The following is a 22,771-nucleotide window of genomic DNA, read 5'->3' as shown; positions in this document are numbered from 1 at the left end:
AGTGGATTGCAGGGGATGTTCAGTTGTTTGCGGATGATGTGAAGCTGGGAAGGGTTATTAGTAACAGTGCAGATGTGGTAGTCATGCAAGAGGATTTGAATAAGCTAGACAGATGGGCGAATGATTGGGGGTTTCGGTTTAATGCAGCAAAATGTAAGGTCATGAGGTTTGGGACACATCGATGGGATGCCGCATACTCTACTGGAGGAGATATATGGGAGGAAGTAGGGGAGACAAGAGATCTGGGGTTGATGATTGATAGAAACCTGAAATTCAAGGGACATATTGCAAAGGTGGTGAAGGTAACACAAAGGATTGCTGCAATAATGAGAAGGATGCTGACCTGCAAAAAAGAGTTATCATTCCATTGTATAAGACCCTGATCAGACCACACTTAGACTATAGTTCTCAGATTTGGTCCCCAGTATTTGAAAGGGATAAATTAACTGTGGAAAGGGTACAGAGCGGCATAACAAAGACAGTTTCAGGACTGTACAATGTTAGTTATGAGGATCGGCTGAGGGAATGTGGACTGCAGAGTTTGGTGGACAGAAAAAGGAGAGGTGATATGATTGAGACTTTTAAACTGTTGAGAGGTGCTTACAGGGTTGACACTGGGGAGTTCTTACACTTGGTTGAATAGAGGGAAGGGGTGATGGGCCATCCTGGAAGTTACGAAAGGAAGAGGAGTGGTTTATTTGCATGGAGGGTGGTTGAACCGTGGAATGCATTGCCTGATGGAGTGGTGGGAGCGAGAACGGCCAATGAGTATAAGGAGTGGTATGATAGGCTTTGTGTTTCCTAGGAAGGACCTCCCACGATGAGTCTTTTGACTTCTTGGTGGCCTAAACAATAATAATAAAAAAATAAAAAGACTGTTTGTGATCTGGGACTGATGGATTGAGAATAAAAAAAAAAAGAACCTATTAATTCTAGATTTCTAAATGTTCAAACTTATAAATATTATGCTCAAACTTCACTTCAAATATCCTTCACAGTCTCAAATAATCTTGTCAATATTATGGAAAAGACATCTGAAGTGAAGTTTGAGCATAATATTTATAAGTTTGAACATTTAGAATGGCATCATGAAATAGGGTTCAATGATATTTTTTTGAACATAATCGATTCATAATGCTGCAAAAAGATAAGTAATTTTTTCAAATTTTTGCTAATAATATTGAGTTAATTTATTGTGTTCATTTGATTTATAAGTGTGTGAGATATACCGAGTTATTCAGACTTAAGTAAAGCCATATATTATCTGTATGGCACCTATACGTAGCAGAACAATGGCACCAAGATGTCTTTGTTAGAGAAACTAAATTTACATGATTTTGTCCAGCATAAAATTTGTGAGATGTATTCATAAATGATGTAAAAGATGAAAGATTTGTGGAAGAAGAAGAGAAAAACTGGTGAGTGTGTTTGTAAAAAAGTGTTTTGAGAGAAGGATAGAGAAAGTAGTAAGAACAAATCACACCATAGTAGAGTAGAAAGTATTGATAGCCGACTGGAAAATGTAAATATCAGTGGTAATACTGAAAGTGAATGGCAGAAGAACAGGAGAACGTAAATGCAAGATTGAAATCCTGCAGAAACAGCAAGAGATTAGTCAAACTAAGAACTGAAAAAAGGAAAAGGTCCAAAGCCAAAAAGAAAATTGTAAGAATAAACTTGGACTTCCTGGAGGTGTTACGTAATAATAATAATAATAAACAAGAGAAAGAATGCAAGCAGATAATTTTTTGCGCCAATTCTACAATAAAGGGAGCACCTTCACGAAAGTGCTAAATAATCTTATTTCCCTGGTGTGAAAATTAATAATATTAGCAACTCTCACAATACAAAAAAGGGAAGGTGAAAAAAATTGATTGTTTTGACTGTAAACAATGACCTAAGAGGTGACAAGTATTCTATGGGGGGGGGGGTAAAAAAGATATTGGAAGAAGCAAAAAAGGAGAGCAAGATGGTGAAGTTTGTTAGTCTGTTGCCACAAATACAGCTATGATAGAGGCAAACCGAGGAGGAGGGCAATGATAGCTAATGAACCAATAAGCAACTAATGAATCACTAAAGACCAACCACTTCCCCTAGACCTACCTGGTGTATACCAGGTCCCTTGCAGCTATAATCTGTCCTACTTTGGCCAAACAGGCAGGACAGCAATTATCAGAATTTCAGAACACAAGGACTACATCTGTTTTCACCAGTATAGCCACTCTGGTCTTGCAGACCATGATCTGGATACACGCCACAGAATACATTGGAAGAAAGCCACAATGATACACCGCAGCAAGTTCAAGTTTGAAAGACTTTTCATGGAATCTGCCTCAGCCCTAAGAAACATGCCAAACCTCAACAAATTTGGTTGCATCAGACTGCCCCAAATTTGGGAGACATACATGTTGAGACCTTCAGCCCAATGGCCAAGAATATCTGCATAGCCTGCTAGGGGGCACCATCAGGACTTTTAGGAGAAACAATAGCTTCCTGCTTCATCCTCATTTACTGTATGTAGTGCCTGCATGCACGTGTCTTTATTGTAAGTTCCTTTGAAAATGGCAATGCGACTTTTCCCAAATATTGGAAATATATATAAAAGTTTAATTTAATTTATATTCTATTGTAGGTTGTGAATTCCTTAAGTAAATTAATAATTATGTAAAACCAGTATATAAACCTTTCTACGAGAAGAACCAATAAGCAGTTTGTGCATTAAAAATGATGTAGCCCTAAAGTCTGAGTTTGATGGATGGAAAGATTTGTACAATGCAGATGACATTGTACAAATGTCATCTGCACTGTACAAATTGTACAATGTACAAAAAATGTGTAAAGAGCTTGCAGGATGATTTAAATAAGCCGATAGTATGGGTACAACATAATAAATGTCAATTTAATGTAGAATAGTTTAAAGTTATGCATTTTGGGATACAAAGATTACAAGCTGTGTACCACATTGAGGCATCTGTAATCTAGAAAATTTTTGAAGCAGGGATTTAGAGATAGTAGTAGTAGTAGTAGATAGAGAGATGAAGTTTAGGAGGCATATTGCTAAAGTAGCCAGGGTAGCTCACAGGATTAGTTGGTTATTGAAGAACAAACTAACAAGCAGAGATAAGAGAGTTTCATTCCCATTTATAAAGCCTTCATATGACCACATCTGGATTACTGAGCTCAGGTCTGGTCAGTTGGGTTTCTTGGGGATTAGAAAGTGGTGAAGAGATCCAGAGGCAAGATGGTGAATGGTCTGTGGAATGTTTCCTATGAAGATAGATTGAAGGTTTGTGGAAAAGTTGCAAAAGTTGGTCGATAGTCTAAAAAAAGGGGGGGGATGTAATTGAAACATCTAAGTTACTTAAAGGATTCTATAGGACTGATGCAGGGGAAATGTTTCAATACTTGGCTAGTGGGGGGGGGGAACAAGAGATCATTCCTAGAAGTTGGGTAAGAGAGTATCATTAGCAAGGACATGAGAACTAGATTGTTTGCTTGAAGAGTGGTGAGTGAATGGAATGGGTTGCTTGAATCAGTTGTGGGTGCTTTGTCTGTTATTGGTTTCAAGGAAAGGTATGATAGATGAAGTGTTGATAGTTACACTCTCCTATGATGAGTCTTAGGACTCCATGGAGGCGCCTGTGCAATAACAATTATAACTGAAGTGTACAGCTACAGAAATATTCATTACAAAATGGATTTTTAAAAACAAATAATTAATTAGTTCTTTCACAAACATTGTTCAGTTTACATTTATCATAAATAAGTATATTTTTATGCTCTCACCTCAACATAATTAACAGGAAAGATACCAATCATACCATGATGTTCACCTTCATACCAATTTTTATCCACCTTTTTATTGATATATATAATATCACCTTTGGTTAGTGATAACTCCCTGTTGAAATAGAAAAATATTGAAATATTGAAATAAAAAAATAAAAAAAGTCATTACTATTATATCATCATTCAACCCTCTGCTTGCAAAAAAGTTAACTAGAAAAAAAAAAGCATTTATTTATATATATATATATAAGTTTCCAAGCATATACATATAAACAGTTCAATCTACACCTGGCTTGCAACAGGTACTGAAACAAAACCATGAAACAACTGCCATCTGTTATCTTCCTCAGATAAGCTCTGCAGAAGCTTCAAGGAAGAAAGCAGAAATGCCACCCAAACAAACAAACAAACAAATATCAAAAAGAATGTACTCAGTAACTTGTAGAGAAGTAAAATATCTGTATTAAATACAGAATCTATAAAAAAAAATATTGAAAGAAATAACAAAAGACAAAATGCAGAAAAATTATGTGTATTAATATAAAATCATTCCATTATTATTATTATTACTATTAAACTGCGAGTTGTATTACTGCATTGTATAGTTAATTGTATGCATGCACATTCATGCCAATCCATATGTAAATGATGGATAAATATTTAATTAGTTTAAAAAAATGTATAATTATATTTATAAAGAATTAAGTACTCTGCATGCTGTACTGAATCCTTGTACTGTACAGAAAATATGTCTCATATATAGGGCCGGTTTTATCATTAGGCGAACCTAGGCAATCGCCTAGGAGCAATTAGTGAGTGAAAGATAGGTGCTTGTGTGAGTATGATAATATATATATAGAGAGAGACAATGTATAGGGGCGCCTAAATTTTCATTGCCCAGGAGCATCAGATACTCGGACCGGCCCTGCATGTATATACAGTCGGGTCTCTTTTTATGCGGTAGATACGTTCCACAGAAAACTGCATATAAAAAAATCGCACAAAAAATACCTAACTTACATTGAAAAATTAGGGATACGTTCCATAATTTTCTAAAACTGCATAAAACCGAAGCAATGAATTAAAATAAACCTAAAAGGTTTATAAAAATTCAGGGAAAATAAGAATGCCTAAGTTTGTTTTAAAGCTTTATTCATTCAATTTTATTGAAAAGTAACAATTTTTTTACATTTTTTCATGAGAATTATCGTCACTATTACACAATATTCAGCAACGTTTCTGAACTGGTGTGAAATCACTTTCATCACAAGAAGAGATAGTCAGTGCATCAGAACTGTATGGTAAAGGCAATGGTTCTTCACAAACAGAATTAGCATCACCCTCGTTCTGTGCTGATTTTTTTCTTCTGACAATGTAATCAGTGATTAAACTTTGCAATGGTGATTTTACTAATTTTTTAGACAGCTCGCGGATATCCAGGCATACAGTTCTTCAGCTCACGTTGGAATTTAAAGGCTTGTTCAGAATTTGAATCATTAACAAGAAAATGATTTTCCAATTTATTGCACAATTCAAGACCTTCTCGAATTATATTTGCAGGGAGGGGGACAGGTTTTTTCTTCCGCTTCACTATTGTTTTCTGGATCTTGGACGATATCTAAAGTTAATCGATATCCAATAATATCATCATCACTTAAGGCATTATCCACATGCAATTCGCCTACATCATTCTGGCTAAATGTATCAAAACCTTCTCCACCAATTTCATGTGCAAAGTAATGATTTCAGCTGATAATGTAGATGTTTCAATAGTTGTACTGTTTACAACACATCCAGGCCAAGCTGCTTTCCAGCAGTATTTAAAGTTTGTGCTCTTATTTCAGCAATAGAAGATGCAACATGATTTACGCAGTCCAAAATAGAAAATTTTTTCCAAACGTCAGTTACTGTTAATGATTCATTTTCAAGTTTATCCAATATAAATTGAAAAGTGTGCTTAATGTAATATTTTTTAAAAGTAGCAATTATGTCTTGATCTAATGGTTGAATAATGCTCGTTGTATTGGGTGGAAAAAACACTATCTGCACATTTGGATGTTCTAAATGTGGATGACTTGGTGCATTGTCAACAATTAATAAAAGTTTAAAATCCAGAGCTTATATGTTTCATATATGTTTACTTCATATATGTTTCCACTTCTGGTACAAAGCAATTATTGAACCATTCAGTAAATACAACAGTTGTTACCCAGGCCTTTGTATTAGCCATCCAATGTACTGGAAGCTGTTTTAGATCTTTGCCTTTTAGAGCACATGAGATCGATTTACTAGGAGGGTTTCAACATTCAATCCCCTGATTGTTTGTTACAAAGTAACAACGTTACTCGATCTTTGCTTGCTTTAAACCCACTTACTTTTTTCTCAGACTTTGCAATGTAAGTTTGACTAGGCATTTTCTTCCAAAACAATCCTGTTTATTCAACGTTAAAAACTTGATCGGGACGATATCCACTATCTTCAATAATTCTGGCTAACTTCTCTTGAAAATTTTTGGCTGCTTCTTCATCTGCTGCTGCAACCTAGCCTGTAATCTTCATGTTATGAAGTGCATTCCTTTATAAAAACCAGGTTAGCCATCCTTTGCTAGTCGAAAGTTCTTTATCAGCCTGGGAAGCAGAAGTAGATGGCTCCAATTGCTTCATCTGTTCATAAAATCGAAGAGCTTTTTGTTTAAAAACACTTATAGGAATTCTTCTTTGAGTTAATTCTTCAATCCAAATTATGAGCGCTCATTCTGTTTTTTCTAATAAAGCATCTCTTGAGTACAATGATAATTTGATTTTCTTATTGCGACTTCATTCTTTTTAATTGCTCTTATAGTAGATTCACCCAAATTAAATGTTTACCAATCGCCATAAATCCCCCTCCTTTTGCTAAGCGATCTAAAATTGGAATTTTCATTTCCGAAGAAATTGCTTTTTTTTGTGCTTTTTTTTTCTCCACTGGGCAAAATTAAATCTTTAAAATAAAAATTAGCAAAATTTAGACTTACGATAATGAAAAGATAAACACTTACTCACATGCAAAATTAAACTTCACGGACGCTCACTGCTTACACGTTACCAGAATGTGCTGCAACACACTGATCATTATGTACAACGCTACATAAGTTTTGAAGTTATGCAGTGCATAACTTCAAAACCGCATAAAAAAGATATGCATAAAAAGACCGAGTGTATATATAAATACTCTGTATGATGATACATCTTGTCATTGTCATAAAATATATATATATATATATATATATTATTATTATTATTATATTAGTTATTCATTAATTATACAAAAAATTCTGTATAATCTTCATTGTTAATATTATAAGAACATGTGTTGTAAATACATAATATAGAGGCAAAAAAGTATTATTAAAATTTTTAATTGAAATCCAATCTAGAAAATGAACCACATATGCAGCACTTAGTGCTGAATTTTGTAAAATTATAAGTTGGAATGTCACTCAAGATGATCATTGTATATGTGTAGATATTTTAGAAATCAATAAAAAAGATTATTAGAAATTAAAAAAAAAAAAATCAACATCATCATCAGACCTCGACGGAGTCAAAAGACTCATCATGTAAGATCCCACTATCACATATTATAGTTCACCAAAACTGTGCTTAAACACATTCACTGTTTCTACATTGACTCATAATATCAATCAGCTCATTCTAATAAAAAAAGATACAACACTAGCAATTTAAAACTGCAATGCATTCATGCATAGTTTTATTAATGCTGATTAACTTAATATGATTCAGATAATATATATATTATCTGAATCATATCACATGTACTCTTAGTTATATATATATATATATATATTGAACTTTATATTATCTATGAACTTATGGTTCATGTTGCTCCTTCTGTAGTTAATGTCTATTTGCCCCTACATTATATGTGAGGTTTAGCACCTCCCCAACAACAAAAAAACCATCAACCAATCAAAATGCTTTTATAGCATAATGTGCACTACAAAAATGTTTTCCTTTATTCTGATGATGGTTTTCACAAAACAGTCTTATTTCACTCCAAAAATCAATTTCATCTTTCATCATATATAATTATATTTTTACTGTCTGTATGTAGTATGAGAAACTTAGGTGTATCATCCTAAATACAGACAAATCAGCCATTAGAACACATGCAACTTACAGACAAAAATACTATTGTTTGTGGTGGTGGGTGGTAGATGGCATTAGTGGTAGTAATGTTGTTATGTGTGGTTAAAGAATTAAGTAGTAAGGGAGATGGTGAAATGTAAATAGCAGAGTAGAGTGCCCTCTCACAATGAGTAATAATAATAATAATATAGTGCACATTATGAATCTGGTAAAGAATGGTCTTGTTTTACCAATCTCTAAACAAATAAGGGTATTTATATATTAAGGTAATCAGAATAAGAAATTCTTAAAAATTTCTATATACGTAGGCTGTTCAATAAGTTATAAGACTATATTTATACAGAAAACAGATTACCTTTAATCGTCATCATTTGCATGGTCTTTTTCAAAGTAACTACCGTGAGACGCAATGCATTTGTCCCAATGTTGCATCAACTTCTTAAACACATGTGAAAGTCCGTTTTTTGAGAGTTCTTTCAAAACCGCCTCTGCAGCTTTTACACATGCTTTGTTGCTTTCGAAATGGCAGCCTCTTAGTGGTTTCTTGAGCTGAGGAAACAGCCAGAAATCGCACGGTGCGAGATCAGGACTGTATGGAGGGTGTGGTAGGATATTTATGTTGTTCTTCTGCAAAACGTCCACTACACAACCAGCAATATGTGGCCTTGCATTATCATGTTGCAATAAGAAGCCATTCTTCAGCAATGGACGCTTCCTTTTGACATGCTGTACCATTGTCCGTAAAACATCTGCATAGTATGAGCCATTTGCAGTATTCCCATGTTCTACAGCGTGTTGGTAAACAATGCCTTCGTAGTCAAAAAACATTATGGTCATAACTTTACCAGCCAATTTTACAGTTTTTGCTTTCTTGGGGGGTAGGCGAAGACAGATGCTTCCATTCACTGCTTTGTTGTTTCATTGTAGGGTCATAGTGATACAACCAAGCTTCATCTGCTGTAATGATACGTTTTAAGAAGTTGTCGCCTTCTTGTTCCAGTCTTTCTTTCCATTCTGTGCACACATCCACTCGATGCTGCATTTGCTCTGGTGTCAAGAGTTTGGGAATCCATCGGGCGCAAACACGTTTCAGTCCCAAATGTTCAGCCATGATTGAGTGAACACTTCCACACAGAAATATGCAGGACAACATGCAGCTGGTGTACTGTAATTCTGCAATCCTCCTTGATGATAATCGCTGCTGTGTTGATCATTGTCTCTGTGATGGACGTTGAAGGTCTTCCCTCACGTTCAAGATCTTCCACATTTTGCCTTCCTTCCTTAAAAGTTTTATGCCAGCGAAAAACACTTGCCCTCGACATTGCTTCATTGTGGAAAGCTTCGCGTATCATGTTAAAAGTGTCTGATGCCGAATTTTGCAAACGCACACAAAATTTAATTGCATAACGCTGTTCCAAGGACACTTCCATTTCGCCGACTGGTCGCGGTTGTAGGCATGCTGAAACAAGCTTGCGTTTAGTCACGTGACACTCTGGCACATTAGCCGTATATGCCATCTATCAACCTCTTTTGTTAATACAGACAGCAAATTTTTTATTCCACAGAAATTAATATTGTGAGGAGTGGTTTCGCGACAGTGAAATTAGTCTTATTACTTATTGAACAGCCCTCGTATTTACTGAAATAAATTTATTGGAAGTAGTCTATTAAGTAAGCTTCGACTATCTATGATGTGTAAACTGTTAAATATTTCATAACAGCTTTGTATTCATGTCACACTTACATGTATAAAATCTCATCATGAACTGGGTATTTGTTTAGATTATACTAAACTATAGCTTTAAGATAAATGCATTATGTCTGTAAACTGCATAATTTATTTGGTTAGTTTCTAAATTATGTGGGATAAAAATCTGAAATTTGGTGGGGACGCTCACATCTCCATACAAGGCAGGCTAATTGACCTTTAGTTGAAAATCACTTGACTATATCAAATTCAAAAAAAAATATTATCAGTGTCATCATGATTATCATTATTAGCATTAGCCATGGTGTCAAAAGATTCATCAAGGAAGGTCCCCACTGTTACACAAAACGATCCATCAAACTGTGCCTTAAACTCACTGAACATTACCAACCTCATTACGCTCTCATGTAATGGATTCTACTCACAACCCCCTGCTCACCATACAGAGAACAGATCCCCACTCCATACTTATTATTATTATTATTATTTATTATTATTATTCAGGCCTCCATGGAGTCAAAAGACTCATTGTGGGAGGTCCTTCCTAAGAACATAAAGTCTGTCAAGACTCATCGAGGGGAGGTCCCCTCCCCCCCCAAGAAACACAAAGTCTATCATACCACTCCTTAAACTCATTAACCGTTCTCGCTCTCACCACTCCATCAGGCAATGCATTCTGCGGTTCAACCACCCTCCATGCAAAGAAACCACTCCTCACCCGCTTGCTCACAGTTTCCTTTCATAACTTCCAGGGATGGCCTCTTGTCATCACTCTTTCCCGCTGTTCAACCAAGCGAAAGAACTGCCCAGTGTCAACCCTGTAACCACCTCTCAACAGTTTAAAAGTCTCAATCATATCACCTCTCCTTCTTCTATCCACCAAACTCTGCAGTCCACATTCCGTCAGCCGATCCTCATAACCAAAATTGTACAATACTGAAACCGTCTTTGTCATCCATCTTTGTACCCTTTCCACAGTTAATTTATCCCCTTCAAATCCTGGGGACCAAATCTGAGAACAATAGTCTAAGTGTGGTCTGATCAGAGACTTATACAATGGAATGATAACCCTTTTATCTTTGCAGGTCAGTGTCCTTCTCATAATTGCAGCAATCCTCTGTGTTACCTTCACCACCTTTGCAATATGTCCCCTAAATTTCAGGTTTCTATTAATCATCAACCCCAGATCTCTTGTCTCCCCTACTTCCTTCCTTCTATCATTCCCATAGGTCTCTCTCATTCCCTCTCCTCTACTGCTATTCTCTCTTCTAGCATTCCCATACCTCTCTCTCCTACTGTTTCCATTCTCTCCACTTCTAGCACTTCCATATCCCTCTCTCCTACTGTTTCCATCCTCTCATCTTCTAGCATTCCCATACCTCTCTCTCTCTCTCATTCCATCTCTCCTATTGTTTCCATTCTCTCCTCTTCTAGCACTTCCTCTCTCTCTCATTCCATCTCTCGTACTGTTTCCATCCTCTCATCTGCTAGCATTCCCATACCTCTCTCTCATTCCCTCTCTTCTACTGTTTCCATTCTTATACATCTTCCAGGAATGGCTTCTTGTTCCATCCCTGTCTCCCCTGCATTCTCTGAAAAATCTCTTTACATCAGTCACATTAGTCCACTAACAACTCCTTATCCCTTCATCCTGTTATCCACAGAACTCTGAATATTGCAATTCCTTAAGCTTTCTTCATATCTAAAATTTCAGAGACCAGACACCAATTTAGTTAATATTCTTTGGACTCTTTCCAATATAGTCTGATCCCCTTGAAAACTACATGACTAAATCTACACACAGTAATTCACATACCATCTCATCAAGGCATTTTACAAGGGAACCATAACCTCCTTATTTGTACATGTTAATGTCCTCTACGTCACTGACATTATCCATTGGATACCCTCACAATTTCAGCAGTGTTTGTTTCCTTTAATTTATGTTCTTGCTTATTATTGCCCCAGATTTGTTATCATCTCTGTTTTCTGCAAAATAACTTCACCAACTGCATACTCTGCATCCAGTCCTTAAAAAGAGAGGACTGCTAAGTACTTGTAAGGAGCTTCAGAAAAGATAAGTGCTATTTAGTGTAATAATTGGAGATATTGCTTAAATTTTAGCATAATATTGTTTATTTTAGATGGCTTAGTGTACCTGCATGATTGTTGGCTATGTGGATTTTACTGACTTTTTTAATGAATTTTGCCATGAACAGAACACAGTATTTGTATGAAAGAGATCTGCATGCTATGTAATGCAAAGATCAAGTGCTATTAATGATGTAAACTTTTCAAAAATCGTTCAATGTCATGAGTGCAACATGTATGCATGGAGAAATGTGAAAGATGTGTTTGTGGAGAGACTAAACAGGAGATGAGAGAAAGTATGGATTTGTAGACAGTGTGATATTTTGTTACACTACAAGTTATAGTCCGACCACAGAAGCGAGAGCTGTCGTTGGCAGACTGCCAAGAAGAGTCAATTCATGTTGAGGGGGAGAAAGAAATAGGGTGATGTACAAATTAGTCACCAACATGTGAAATCATGTGCTTTATATGTAAAATTTTCCAACTGTTATACAAGCAAAATAGTTACTACTTTAAAAACTGCAATGATAATAAAAGAGAAGTTAATTTTCTGACATGTAATAATAAACACTCATCCCACAATACGGATTGATTACCCTATTATCAAAATAGATTCTCCTTCTTTTGACATGTACAGAAGTGTCGAAGGGTCTCATATCTGTGGGCGGACTATATACGAAAAATAAGTAAATGCGAAAAAGACTGAAGGAACAAAAGTGTAAACAAAAGAAATGTAAATGGAACAAAGCTAGAATATAAGACCGAGGGAGTGAAAGAATGAAGAAACGAAAGTAAGTAATATGGAAGCAAAAGGAAGTAGGAATGAGGAAATGAAAGAAGGTATAGCAGAATGAGAAGGAGCAAAACTACAGGAGTGACAGAGAGTGAAATTGCTAGAATGGAAGAAAGACTGGTTGAAAATGAAAAATGAAATGAAGAATATTATTATTATTACTATTATTATCCCAAGATCCTCATACAGTCAAAGACTGATAGTGGGAGGTCCCTGTGTCATACACACAGCTCATCATATTATGTCTTAAGCACATTCAAATTCTTTGCAGACACCACACTCTCAGGCAATGCATTCCAATCATTCCACTCTCCATGCAAAAACCCTGCTTCTCACTCCCTTGTTATACAGTTTCCAGGGATGACCTTCTGTAGTGTATGGAGATTCTTATTGTTAGAGGATTGATTGATGAGGGAGTCCACAATGTCTGTTATCCAGGAGGGAGAATGAGCAAGATAATTCATGCTTTGGATAAGAAGAGGAGGAAACGAGCAAGAGAGTTAGTGGTAGTTGTAGGAACAAATGATTTAGTTGGACATACAGAGAATATAAGGATGGATATGAGAACATTATTGAGAAGAGTGAAAGATAACAGCATAATGGGAAAGGTTCTCAGTATCTTGCCAAGGTATGAGAATGATAAGTTGAGATGGAGAGTGAGAATCATGAATGATACATTGGCAAAGTTGTGTGAGGAGAATGTAGTGAAGTTTGTAGATGGATTACTTTTGAATGGCTATGTAGTGAGTGAACTGAAGAAACTGTTGATAAAAATGAAGTGCAGTGTGTGTGTGTGTGTGCGTGATGCAAACAAGAGATCAGAAGAAAGAGGTGCAGTGAAAGATCAAGATAGTGGAAAGGAAGAGACTGAAGTGCTCAGCAATGGAAGTAGTAGCAGTGTGACTAATGAAGAGAGAACAGGAATGGAAGAGGAACAGGGAAATGGAGTGGGCCTGAGTGGACAAGGACACATGACATAGGTGGAGTAGATGTTGGAAGTGATAGTAAATGTATGTATAGGGATAATCAGGATAAGAATGGAATGGATTTCGATATGAGCATGGTAGTTAACACTAAAGAGATATATGTGATAAGCAGTAATAAAGGTGATTGAACGAGGGCAGGTGTAGTGGAAAAATCACAACCAACAAGTGGCTTGTGCAAAACTGCTTACAGATCTAAAAGTGAACTGCTGTATTATTTACAAATGCCAGGAGTGTCAGAAATAAGGAAGATGAAATTCATTCACTGATTGAGTGTATTTGCTCAAAAATTGAGGGATAAGTGAAGCAAGGTTGAATGGAGATTATATTCTGACAGGAATAGAAATTGAAGCTACAGTGTTTTTCATGGAGATAAAAAGGACAAGAAGAGAGAGAGAGCTGCTGATGCTCATCACCATATGAAAAACCAGGCATCTATGAGATTCATTGCTCTTGTGGCATTTGTTATGTAGGCCAGACAGGAAGGTCAGGAGAGCTCCACATGTCTGAGCATGTAAAAGACGTTGCAAAAAAGAAGGGAGCACAAATCAGGTTTAGCATTCCACACAGCCACTACTGGCCATCAAGTACTCTGGCAACAGACAAACATGTCATATATTGATAATAATTGTTTCATGAGAAAATTTAAAGAAGCTGCACAAATACTTAGGATCCTTGCACTGTATAGGGATCCTAAGCATTTGTGCAGCTTCTTTAAATTTTCTAATGTAAATTTACATCAAGCCTTGATGTAAAAATCAAGGCTTGATTTTACATCAAGTGTGGTCTGCCTTCATCAAAAATTTAACTACCATGGACCTAGGATATAGCACATGTGAACCACAGAATGTGAAAACAACTAGATGTATGCATACAGTAATGAATTTATTCATTTGTATTCTAGTTTCTCAATTATTTAACAGTTGTGAAGTTATTAAAAACATCCAATATGTGTAATTAATTGTCAATAAGCTTTTGTTGTGTAAAACTTTTATGTATCATTACCCCTGATGAAGTAAGTCTTACGATGCATTAAACTTGTGGGTTTTTTTATTGTTTATTTTTAATAAACTCTTTATACTAATATGTGGTCTTAATAACGAAAACTACCTACAGATAGCAAAGGAGTTATGTACACATAAGGTACATATGAAAGAGAAATAGTGCACTGATTTTGAGGCAGTGTGGTAAGAGGTGGAGATTGACAGGAAGAGATATTTAGTTGGATGTTGCTATAGACCAGGGAATATGGAGAGAGGTGACAAAAAATATATACGCTACTTGGGTTAGTGAATATATAGGACAAGTATATATAGATCCACATATAGATCTATATAGAAAGGATATATGTGGAAGTACAAAGCTGATGATTATTAAAAGCTTAGGAGAAAGCTTGGAGCTATAGCATGGATTGAGAAGTTGAGCAGAAAGGAAATAAATGCTACTTGAGAAATGACAAAGAAATATATTATTATTATTATATGGGCACATCCATGGAGACCCAATCTATCCACATCATCTATCATACCTCTCCTTGAACCCATTAACAGACAAAGCACTCACAACTGACTCTGGCAACCCATTTCACTCATTCACCACTCTCCAAGCAAAAAATTTAGTTCTCACACCCCTACTGACCACACCTTTATTCAACTTCCAGGAATGATCCCTTGTTCCGGTCCCTCTAGCCAAGTGCTGAAACATTTTGCCTGCATCTATCCTATAAAATCCTTCAAGCAACTTAAATGTTTCTATCATATCCTATCATATGATATCATATATCATATCCTTTTTCTCCTATCAACCAACTTCTGCAATCCACACACTTTCAATCTATCCTCAGAGGGAACATTCCACAGGCCACTCACCATCTTGGTCACTCGTCTCTGCATTCTCTCCACTGCTTCCTCATCCCCAAGAAACCCAGGGGATCAGATTTGAGCATAGTAATCCAGATGTGGGCATATCAAGGCTTTATAAAGAGAAATTACAACTCCCTTATCTCTATTTGTTAATGTGTTCTTCACTAGCCAGGTATTTTATGGGCTACCTTAGCAATGTGTCCTCTAAACTTAAATTCTCTGTCTATTACTACTCCTAAATCTCTAGCTTCATTTCTCGACATTAAACTGACACCCATTAACTTTTGCCCATAATGACAGCCTATTTAAATCATCCTGCAAGCTCTCCACATTGCCTTGATTAACTATTACTCTACCTAACTATTACAATCTAACTTTGCATCATCAGCAAACAACTGAATATTTGTTGTTTGCTGATGATGCAAACAACAAATTAAACAGCAATGGTCCCAACACTGAGTCTTGTGGCACATCACTAGTCACCTGTTTTTGCCTCGATTCTGCCCCTCCATATACCACTTTCTGATATCTGTCCAGCAGCCACCCTCTTATCCACTTAAACAGTGTCATATCCATCCCCCATTTGTTCTAATTTGTGTAACAATATTCCGTGTGGTATTCTGTCAAATGCCTTTGCACAATCCAGCAAAATGATAGTGTATCTATTTCCTTTATCCAACTCAGCTGTTACTCTATTATAACAGCATCAATCTGTGAATGTATTCCTAAGGTGAAAATGCTGAATAAGGTATGTGCTGAATGGATGAATGAGGGGAATTAAGCACAGAATGTAGAAGAAGAAGTTGAAGGTAGCACAAGATGGATAATGGTAATAATTAATTGCACAAAGTGTATAAGGAGTAGACCAGTAAAGTGATTCAGCTTGTAAGGATAACAAAAGTTCAGTATGAGCAGAAATTAGCAAATCAAGTCAAGAAAAATACTTGGGAGATAAGCAGAAAGAAAAATAAGTATGACAAGATGATATCATTAGATGAAAGTGGGAGATTGGTAATTGCTGCAGAATAGAATACATAGATGAGGTATTCAATGAGGAATTCATCATAATAATTCATGCTCAGTGTGAAATCTGAAGCATTAGTGTAGAGAATGGAATTAGAAAAATATTCAACGGGCAGTTCATCAAGGTATTTCATTTTCAGTGTGAAATCACTGAAGATGAAATACCTCAAAAAGTGTAGAGAATGAAATGAGAGAAGATTTAATGGTGAGCAAGCAAAAAAACTTATGCTGAAAAGCACTTTGTGCATTTCAGCATAAGGTTGTTAAAAGTAGATCATGTTTTATTAATCTTGCAGTTTACTATAGCAAGCTCACAAATGTATTAAACAAGGGAGCTGTATATACAATTATCTGCTTTACAATTATCTGCCACAACATCTGCTTCAGTTGGGATTCCAACTTGGATTTTGCACATTCTTTTGATAGATTGACACGACACAAGTTGGAATCCCAACTGAAGCAGATGTTGTGGCCTTACAGAACTTGAATAGATTGTATGAGTGGATAATATTATGGTACTGTCATTTCAATGTTGCAAAGTGTAAGATTCTGGAATTTATTAGGCAACAATGGGATGCAAAGTATACACTTGGTGAGGAAATTCTGGAAGATGCTGAAGAGATAACAGACCTTGGAGTGGTGGTAGACAAGGATCTGAAGGTCTGAGATCACACTGCACAATTTACGAAGTCATTATATCAGATTATGGCAATGATGTGGAGGATCTTAACATCCACAAATAAAGAAGTTATGGTTCCATCATATAAGGCCTTGATAAGTGCTCGCATGGATTATTGTGCACAGATTTGGTCCCCTGGTTTTCAAGGTGATGAAAATGTATTGGAAAGAGTCCTGAGAAGTCTTATGAAGGTCATAGTAGTCTTTCGGACGTGGAATATGAGGACAGATTGAGGGAATGCAGTTTGTAAAGCCTTGTGAATAGGAGAAAGAGAAGGGATATAAATGAGACATTTAAGTTGGTAAAGATTTGTTACTAAATTAATGTGGAAGAAATTTTTTATACAATGGGAGAAGTGGATAAAAAGGAGACATTCCTAGGAGTTGCAGATGCATAAGGAGCACATTCTTTGCATGAAGAGTGGTTGGTGAAAGGAATGCATTGTCTGACATTGGTGAATGTAGATACATTGAATGAGTTTAAAGCACAGTTTGATGGGCTTTGTGTGTAACAGTGTGTACTTCCTGTGATGAGTCGTTTGACTCTATAGAGGTCTGGAGTCTTCTTCTTCTTCTAAGCCCTTTCAATAACCATTTATGGTTATAAGCTCCTCCATTTGTTTCCATCTTTCTCTGTTGAAGACTTCCTGATACAGCATTCTCCAGCCATCTCCCTTAGGTGGTCCTTCTCTCTCTCTCTCTGATTGTCCCAGCACTCGGAAACATTCTAATACATTTCCTTCACATGGATGCCACTGGGTGGTTGTCTCTGTCCATCTATGACTTTTCATCCATGCAGTATGTCCTCATTCTTCTTCATTTCAGTTTTATATCTCTTCCCCTATATCCAATTCTTTGGTTTCTTTTTTATATCTCCATTCCTTATTTTGTCTTACAGTCCGATGTTAAGCATGTCTCTCTCCATTCTAAGCTGAGGCTTCCTCATTCTGTCCACTATTTATTTGGTTATTGGCAAGGTCTCTGATCCATAGGTCATATTTGGGATGATACACTAGTTGAAAAGCTTGGCTCTATTTTCTGGTTTTATTTTACTGCAAAGGAATCTTTTTAATTTGGCAAAAGCTACCCAGTCTAGCTGAATTCTTCTCTTTATTTCTTCATGAATGTTTCTTTTTCCTGGTGTAAAAAGTTCTTCCAAGGTATATGTATTCTTGCACTTGCTCTAGTCTGCTACTGTCAATTATTATTATTATTATTATTATCCAGGCCTCCATGAAAAAAGACTCATCTTGGGAGGTTGTTTTTAGGAAACACAAAGTTTATCATACCACTCCTTGAACCCACTGACCATTGCTGCTCTAACCACTCTCTCAGGCAATGCATTCCATGGTTCAACTACCCTCCATGCAAAGAAACCACTCCTCACCCTCTTGCATACAGCCTCCTTTCGTAACTTCCAGGGATGACCTCTTGTCACCACCCTTGTTCCCGCTGTTCGACCAAGAGAAAGAACTCCACAATATCTACCCTGTAACTGCCTCTCAGTAGTTTAAAAGTCTCGATCATATCACCTCTCCTTCTTCTATTCACCAAACTCTGCAGTTCACATTCAGTCAAGCCTCGTAACTGACATTGTACAGTCCTGAAACCATCTTTGTTATCTGCCTCTGTACCCTTTCCACAGTTAATTTATCCCCTTCAAATCCTGGGGACCAAACTTGAGAACGATAGTCTAAGTGTGGTCTGATCAGGGTCTTATACAACGGAATGATAACTCTTTTATCTCTGCAGGTCAGCATCCTTCTCAGTATTGCAGCAATCCTCTGGGTTACCTTCACCACCTTTGCAATATGCTCCCTGAATTTCAGTTTTCTATCAATACCCACATCTCGTCTCCCCTACTTCCTCCAGTATAGCTCCTCCAAATGAGTATGCATCCTCCAGTCGATGGTTCCTAAACTTCAAGACTTTACATTTTGCTACATTAAACTGATACTTCCATTCATTTGCCCATCTGTCTAGTTTATTCAAATCCTCTTGCAGGGCTGCCACATTTGCACTATTACTGATAATCCTTCCCAGCTTCATATCATCCGCAAACAACTAAATATCCCCTTGCAATCCATTGACAATGTCATTGATATAAAGGTTGAACAATACATGTCCCAGTACTGAGCCCTGTGGAACACCACTTGTAACCTTCTGCCTCCCTTGATATTGCCCCATCATACACAACTCTCTGATACCTATCAGACAGCCAATCCTGAATCCAGTTGACTAACCCGACATCTAAACCCATGTGCTGCAACTTAAATATCAGCTTATTATGTGGCACCCGGTCAAACGCCTTTGCAAAATCTAAAAAAATGGTAGTATATGCCTTTCCGTTATCAACTGCTCTTGTCACTTTATTATAAAAGGCAATCATATTATTAAAGTAAGAGCAGCGCTTAACAAATCCATGTTGATTCTCACAAATAACATCACCCTCATCTGCCCAACACTGTTTATAGTCCTTCACTAATTTTTCCAAGACCTTAAAGCCTGGCCGTGGGAAAGGTACCCATGTGCAGCAGCACTATCTTACCTTTCTTAGGTACCTTTCTCACAGCCAGACTATTAATTAAAAGCCAGGTCAATGGAGCTGTCAGTTCTTTAGCACATTCTCTCAAAACCCGTGGTGAAATACCATCCAGTCCCACAGCTTTACTGGTATCCAGAGTACTCAGTATTTGGAACACACTGTGCTCTTGCACCTCTAAAACCTGAACCTGCTCTATTCCTCTAGTATTAAAACCTTCTTCTCCAGGATGAAATACTCCAATAAAGTGCTCATGGAACAACTCCACTATGACCTCTGCATCAGTCATTCTATTTGCATTTTTATCCCACAATGGCATTCTTCCACAATCATTTCTCTTCCTACTGGCCACGTAGCTAAAAAATTCCCTAGGATTTTCTTTGGATCTTAGTGCCAATCTCTTCTCATATTCCAGTTTTGCCTTCCTCACCATACTGGTCACTTTCCTTTGCCTGCATCTTATATTCTTCGTGTATCTACCCTCCACCTCTCTCCTTATATCTCTTCCATAAGCTATTTTTCAACTGCAGTTCCTGTTTGATATTGTTTATCATCCACTTTACACCAAATTGCATCTGCTTCTTCACTCGTGGAATACAGCTTACTATTGCTGCTAACAAATATCCCTTCACTATTTCCCAAGCACTAATGATATCCTGGCCTTCCAATTCTTTCCTCCATGGAACTGCCCCTAGTTGATACCTAAGACTATTATAATCACTTGCCTTATAATTCCACATACATTCCCTTTTCTTTGATACACTTGCATGTCTATTCATCTTCCAAATCAAAACCACATGGTCACTCTCTCTCTCTCCAACTGGTGGGAGAGATGTCGTATCACTTATTATCAGCTCTTCTGACACTATGACCAAATCCAAAACTCTTGAACCTCTTGTTCCCTTTATTACATGTTGCCTAAGACATTTGCAATTTCAAGAATTCTAGAAATTCCATCCCCTTATTACTACATGCATTTTTCTCTTCCCAGCTTATACTGCTGCAGTTAAAATCTCCCATAACAATCATTCTTCTTGCACTTGCCAAGTTCAACTGTCCAAACATCTCCTGCTCCCCACCCTCTGTACTCTCTGGTTTATAGCAACACCCCAGTAAATATCCTGTCTTGGCCACTTCGACCTCACACCATATGCTTTCAAAACCATTAGTGTCACTGCCTTCCAAAGCCTCGACTCTTAGAGGACATAAGTCATCACTTATCATAAGCAGTACTCCACCATCATGTTTTCCTTTCCTATTCTGCCGAAAAATGCTGTACTCTGCCACTTCAATTCCTGTTATTATATCATCCTCCATCAACCATGGCTCAGAGATCCCAATAATCTTTGTCAGGCTGACACTATCAGCACCACCAATTCATCTCTTTCATTTTGGATACTCCTGGCATTAGTATAGAGCATAAAAATGTCACTGCTTCTTTCTTCTGTTATCTGGTTTCCTTCAATATTTGACATTATTTTAATTTTTTTTTGTCTTTTAAGTATAATCCAACTTTATTTGATATTGTATTTAATTCATTCATCATTTCTTCTAGTTTTCTTTTGCTATTCGGTATTACTACAATATCATCAGCATATTATAAATGGTTTAGTTTTTTACCATTGATGTTAATCTTTTGTCTTTACAGTCTTGTTCACTCAGGGCATATTCTAATACTGCAATGAATATTTGTGTGAGATAGTATCTCCTCGGTGTATTCCTTTATTTATTTGGAATGGGCTGCTTTGTTCATATATAAGGATACTAGCAATGCTTTTTCATATATTTTTCTTATTAGCTGTATATAATTTTGGGTTATTCCATATTTCTTCATTGTTATTATGATTGTTTGCTTTTCAGCTGAATCAAATGCTTTCTTATTCTTATTAGGTGACACCTCCAAGGAGTCTACAAACTCATCACAGAAGGGCACTCTACTCCACGTCGCTACACACACACACACACATCTGATCATCTCCCATACCATGTAATTCTCCCACTACACACAACTACCATCAATGCTATCTACCACCAACAACGGTATTTTTGTCTGTAAATTACATGTGTTCTGAATACTGACTTGCCTGTACATGGGATGAAAAACTCCACATTTCCAGGAGGGAAAAACCCTGCTACCTCCATATGAAATCAGCTAACTCACTTTCAATGGAAAAAGCCCATATGAAGATTCCTCTTGTCATGAAGGCAAGAATCGAACTCAGGCATTTTCCAATCAAAGGGCTCATTGTACAGTAGTTATTCCCATTGCACTACAGATGGTCAATTGTGGTAAACCCTTTACTGAATCCATCATGTTCATTTGGCTGAGCTTTGTCTAATGATCTGGTGATTCTGACTGTTATTATTTTTATAAACAGTTTATATACTTGTGACAGCAAGTTTATAGGTCTGTAATTTTCTACATGTTTTTTATTAACCTTTCTGAACAAGAATATCATGATAGCATTGTTCCAGGTGTTTGATATATATTTATCTTTTAAGCATTCATTAAATAGATTTTAGTTTTCTTTTAGTATTTCTCCTGCTGCTTTCATCATTTCTGATGTAATTCCATCTTCTTGTGGTATTTTATTATTTTTCACATCTTTCAATGCTTGTTCTATTCAAAATGTTATATTTTTGGAATACTTTCTTCTTCCTGTTGTACTGACTTCCATGTAATAGTATTTTCAACAGTGATTGTGGTGTTATGCACTTCTTAAAATACTGTCTAGCCCTTTCTACTATGGCCTTTTTTTTTATCTTTGATATCTTGTCCAATTTCATCTGGACAAAAAGAAGATGCACCTACTGTGGTAACTTTATCAAAACCCTTAGATACCAGATGGAAATTTGACAAGGCTTTATTTAAGTTGGTAATTAAATGGAAGAGATTAAGTGAAATAATAAATTAGCAAGTTCAATAGAAGACCTGCTGGTTAATAGGTATCAACAAGTTGTATATGGGAAGCAGCATGATCTCCTTTTGAGAAACTCTTGTTGACCATCACAGAGAATACTAACATTATCAAACTATTTCTGTATCTTAGCCTTCACTAACTCCAATGCTTTAAAAACAATTCCAGATGAACACACAGACTTGCCTAAAATTTACACTCAATTGTAGCACCTCCTTTGTGAATGGAACATTTTG

General features: G+C 36.5%; 1 protein-coding gene across 1 annotated transcript in view; it reads right to left on the bottom strand.

The window, feature by feature from the left end:
• LOC150099286 (uncharacterized) overlaps nucleotides 1-22,771 on the bottom strand; it is a 623,534-nt gene that overhangs the window by 95,796 nt on the left and 504,967 nt on the right. The window contains exon 24 of the mRNA XM_090404213.1: nucleotides 3,787-3,901. Within this exon, the coding sequence (XP_090260339.1) occupies nucleotides 3,787-3,901 (115 nt within the window). The remainder of the gene's footprint in view (nucleotides 1-3,786; nucleotides 3,902-22,771) is intronic.

Source organism: Typopeltis vanoorti, chromosome 14 (genome assembly GCF_054136105.1).
Source record: "Typopeltis vanoorti isolate ZY-2024b chromosome 14, IOZ_Tvanoo_1.0, whole genome shotgun sequence".
Lineage (NCBI taxonomy): Eukaryota > Metazoa > Arthropoda > Arachnida > Uropygi > Thelyphonidae > Typopeltis > Typopeltis vanoorti.
This window is presented reverse-complemented; position numbering and strand designations above follow the sequence as displayed.